This window comes from Otolemur garnettii, unplaced genomic scaffold (genome assembly GCF_000181295.1).
Source record: "Otolemur garnettii isolate 467f Iridium unplaced genomic scaffold, OtoGar3 scaffold00021, whole genome shotgun sequence".
NCBI classification, from domain to species: Eukaryota; Metazoa; Chordata; class Mammalia; order Primates; family Galagidae; genus Otolemur; species Otolemur garnettii.
In genome coordinates, this window is record NW_003852416.1 from 17,863,932 (window position 1) to 17,868,166 (window position 4,235).

At 46.8% G+C, this 4,235-nt stretch overlaps 2 protein-coding genes across 7 annotated transcripts in view; one reads left to right on the top strand and one right to left on the bottom strand.

Moving 5' to 3' along the window:
* The window catches only part of SFXN2 (sideroflexin 2), a 23,968-nt gene extending 23,035 nt beyond the window's left edge, over nt 1-933 (bottom strand). For 4 of the 6 annotated variants that reach the window (XR_002772624.1, XR_002772623.1, XM_023511787.1 and 1 more), the window contains exon 1: nt 873-927. The gene's annotated coding sequence lies outside the window, so the exon portion shown is untranslated. Of the gene's footprint in view, nt 1-521; nt 558-872 lie in introns of those variants that run through there. The other 2 variants (XM_012803604.2, XM_023511786.1) reach the window with 2 other exon arrangements.
* Nucleotides 934-1,143: 210 nt separating this feature from the next.
* The window catches only part of ARL3 (ADP ribosylation factor like GTPase 3), a 57,706-nt gene continuing 54,614 nt past the window's right edge, over nt 1,144-4,235 (top strand). Inside the window, exon 1 of the mRNA XM_023511789.1 lies at nt 1,144-1,324. Within this exon, the coding sequence (XP_023367557.1) occupies nt 1,322-1,324 (3 nt within the window). The 5' untranslated portion in view covers nt 1,144-1,321. The remainder of the gene's footprint in view (nt 1,325-4,235) is intronic.

Here is a 4,235-nt window from a genome sequence, read left to right on the forward strand (position 1 = left end):
CCCAGCTACTTGGGAGGCTGAGGCAAGAGAATCGCTTAAGCCCAAGAGTTGGAGGTTGCTGTCAGCTGTGACACCAAGGCACTCTACCGAGGGTGATAAAGTGAGACTGTCTCAAAAAAAAAAAAAATTTAGTTTGCATCATAGATATAAATTTCTCTGTTCCTCTCACTTGAACAGCATGTTACCAAGCAACATTGTGAACAGTGGTTTGCAAGTCCTCAACTGTATAACCAATATGTAGGGATTATGATAATGAAATATAATCCTGGATGATGAAAAGCATTTCACTAGGAAGGAAGGAATTTCCATGAGAGCAGATTTTGTCTATTGCTGTCACTAGCGTCTAGAACAGGGCCTGACAGGTATGTGCTAAATTCTTCTGTTCCTCCCCGTGGAAAAGGCCTGGGACACAGCACTTTCCAATCTACCCAGAACCCCTCTTGCTCTTCCTAGGTTGGAAACGTAGACCCATTTTTGCCTCCTCCGGGGCTGTAGACGGTGTACTGTCCAGTCCAACGTACCTTAACAAAAGCTGGCTGATCCCCAAATGCTCATGGCCAGGCTGCTTCTTGCCCCCCGACAGGTACCCTCCTCCTTCTGTATTCCCTCATTCCTTCCCGATGCGGACACAGTTGTGTGCCCCGTGCGCAGTGCGCGCAGCTTATAGCGCCTCAGCCCCTGGGCCTGGTACCCGAAGACAATGGTGGTCAGAGGGGAGATGGCTATCGGCTGCCCCGCAACATTCTTCGTGCCACGTGGCTTCTGTAGGCTGCAGTACCGCCTGAGAAGCCAGGATAGAAATCCCAGCTCCCTTCTGAAATGAGGGGATTACAGATAGATGTGGCGAGCGGCCGTGTCCCAAAGCCCCTTACCTGGTCCTGGGAAGAACAACTAAGACAACTGCCACCAGACGTAGCCAGCGTTGGAAGCCAGGTCAGATTGCACTGAAACGCTGGGACCTGGGGACTGCCCTCCTCGTCCCCGCACACCCCTTCTTCCTGACCAATCACAGGCCAGGAAGCTCCCGCCAGCCACGTGGGAGAACTTTCACCAATCCCCGGGTCCGAACTAGCAGGAGCCGCCTCCAGCCTCCCTGCCGCCCGGCGGCCCGCCTGCGCATTAGGAGGGCACTTTGGCGCGCTTGCGCACTTGGGGGAAAGCGCCGCTGGACCCCGCCCCATACCGCTGCTTTGCTCCTCCGCTGTGGGAGCGAGGGACGTCGGGGGCGGTGCCGCTGCAGTTGCCCCTGGTAACGGGGGAGGCAGCAGCAGCTGCTGCTGCAGAGGAGGAGGAGGAGGAGGAGGAGGGATTCGGCGGGAGGATGGTGAGTGTGGTGGCCCAGGCCCCTTTGGAGCCGGCCGGTCACTCCCTCTCGTCCCCAGACCCAGGGCGGGGCACTGCGCTTAAAGCCAAAGAGTGAATGGGAAGGCGCTCTGCCTGCTGTTTGGGTTCTGAACTGGTTTTGGGGGGCGACAGGGAACCCCGGGGGTGGGCCCTGGAGGGGAGCTTGGGCCTGGAGTGGAAGGAGGGGCTTCCGACGAGTCCGAGACTTGGGGAAAGGGCCGGCCGAGAGGGTGGCTGGCCTCATACCTATCCCGGGTTCCATCATTACTCTGGGGACAGGGATGAGGGCGGATCCGAGGAGCTGTAGAGAGAGGCCTTCGCACGCAGGCTTAGATCTTCCCAGGGAATCGGCCTTCCTGCCCTGCAGGAAAGTAGGGTCCACCTGAGATCTGACCAAGACACGTCAAGAAGAGCCAGAGCTAGTCTTTGAGGTCGCCCTGGCGGTAGCAAGGGAGATGGTAGCCTAGTTGTCTTTGGGTCCCTGGGGAGCAGGGAAGTAAGTCCCAGGACACAAAGAGGTGCCTTTTGGAAAGGATGCCTAGAGATTTATGGCTTCTTGGTGTGTGCGTGGAGGGTGCGCTTCTGCAGTCCTGAGTTATTCATTTGCTGAGAGTTTTGCAATACCCTAGTTTATTGGTAATGACCGATTTTTTGGTCAATATCTAATCCATGTTGCTGAAGGCAAATTAGCTGCTTGGTCCTTCGAAACCTTTTGCTACCTCATTTTGCATGTAACCAACCCAGACCAAAGGTCTTAACCCCAGCTTGGGGTCTCCAAACTAAAAGGAATGAGATATTAAAACTGGAGCGTGGGCATCAATTTAGGGGAGCCGTAATTAAAGCTTTCCCAAACTGTAAATTATGGTTGTGACAGATCTAACCATTGACAGAGTTCCTTGTGGACTTCTGTGCAGTTGGTTGGAGGGGATTATAGTAGAATTAAATAATTTTAGAGGTTAAAACAATCGATTTTGAAGCATTTAGAACAGGTTGGTTGGTTTACCAACTGCAGAGAGCCTGTGGTCAGACTTACAGTTTGCCTCACCTCATTCCCTAGTTCCTTTTTGACATTTATTTATTTATTTATTTATTGACAAAGTCTCACTATGTTACCTTTGGTAGAGTGCTCTGGCATCACAGCTCACAGCAACCTCAAACTCTTGGGCTCAAGTGATTCTCTTGCCTAAGCCTTCCAAGTAGCTGGGACTACAGGGCCCCCCCCCACAACACCTGTCTATTTTTTGTTGGTTTGTTTAGTGGGCCAAGTTCTAACCCACCAGCCCCAGTGCATGTGGTCAGCGCCCTAACCGCTGAGCTTCAGCGCGGAGCCACTTTTTGACTTTTAAAAATGTTGAACCACTTCTGTTGATTTAAGAAGAAAAAATTAGATGCCCAAGAGGAAAAAAAGGCATGTACCTTTGATTGGGTTATCCAATGAGTAGATTTTGATGGAGCGGATCTCTATTGGCTTTACATCATTACATTGTTAAAGTAATAGGATTATTTGATCTGAAGTTGCCAGTCACAGTCACACGTGCTACATTTGCAATTTTTTTATTAACCTCAGGCTAGACAGATTGTTACAAGTGCTTCTTTTTCTTAATCATTTGTACATGAGCTGTCCAATTAAAGGCTAAATTTTTCTCAACAAATGAGTACAAACTTAAATATTTACATGGGAAACATCTAGAACTGAAATGAAAAAAGTGTGCCAAACCAACAGAGAATGAGATTTGTCCTTATAGATGAGAAATGCATGAGAGTTGGCTAACTTTTCCCAGTTTGTTTATCAATTTAGTGGACTGTGTGATTTCATGATTGTATAATTTATAATTACAGGCCACAATAAATTAACCACCACTCATGTTCCAGGTGCAGATGGTACCATATACAACTAATTGACAGTATATGTACAATATTATTGTATACAACTGTTGTAGTCACTGATCAAAACAGAGTTTGTAGGGTGGTGCCTGTGGCTCAGTGAGTAGGGCGCCAGCCCCATATACCAGAGGTAGCAGGTTCAAACCCAGCCCTAGCAAAAAACTGAAAAAAAAAAAAAAAAAAGACTTGTTCTGAGCCTTCTGCCTAAGGATTCATGTATTCATAATAAAAACATCTTTAAAAAAAAACAGTTTTTAAAAAAAAAAAAAAAAACAGAGTTTGTTTTTCTTTTTTCTTTTTCTTTCTTTCTTTTTTTTTTTTTTGCATTTTTTCGCCAGGACTGGGTTTGAACCCGCTACCTCCAGCATATGGGGCCAGTGCCCTACTCCTCTGAGCCACAGGTGCCACCCCAGAGTTTGTTTTTCTTTTTTTCCTTAAATAAATGAATTATTCTGGATTCTTTAGTTTCCCAAATACATTTTTTCTATCTCCAAAAGTGTGAGCTATTCTTAGAACTATAAATGGAATGCTGAATTTAAATGGTCATTGGTGTGATTAAATGTGTCACATCTGCTGTCCCGTGAGCCTTCATGGTTAACTGTACAACTGAAGAGTGAGCCCAGTATTTTTTTTTACTTTTATTTTAAACTTCAACTGTGACTAATATATTTTTAAAAACTTGAGTAAGTGAAAAAAAATCCACTGTGGGTTTCCCTGAACATTTAGGGTCTAGGGTCAGCTGTTTTACCCCTGCTTTACAATAACAAGTCCTTGATGAAATACTAACTTGGCAATAATTTTAGCACTGTCATTTAATATATGGCTTTCATTCAGTAATTATTTATGGATACTTCCTGCATATTTGGAGTTTGTTGTAGTTATGAAGTATGTTCAACATTTTTTTTTTTTTGAGACAAAGCCTCAAGCTGTCCCCCTGGGTAGAATGCCGTGGCTTTACAGCTCACAGCAACCTCCAACTCCTGGGCTCAAGCGAGTCTCCTGCCTCC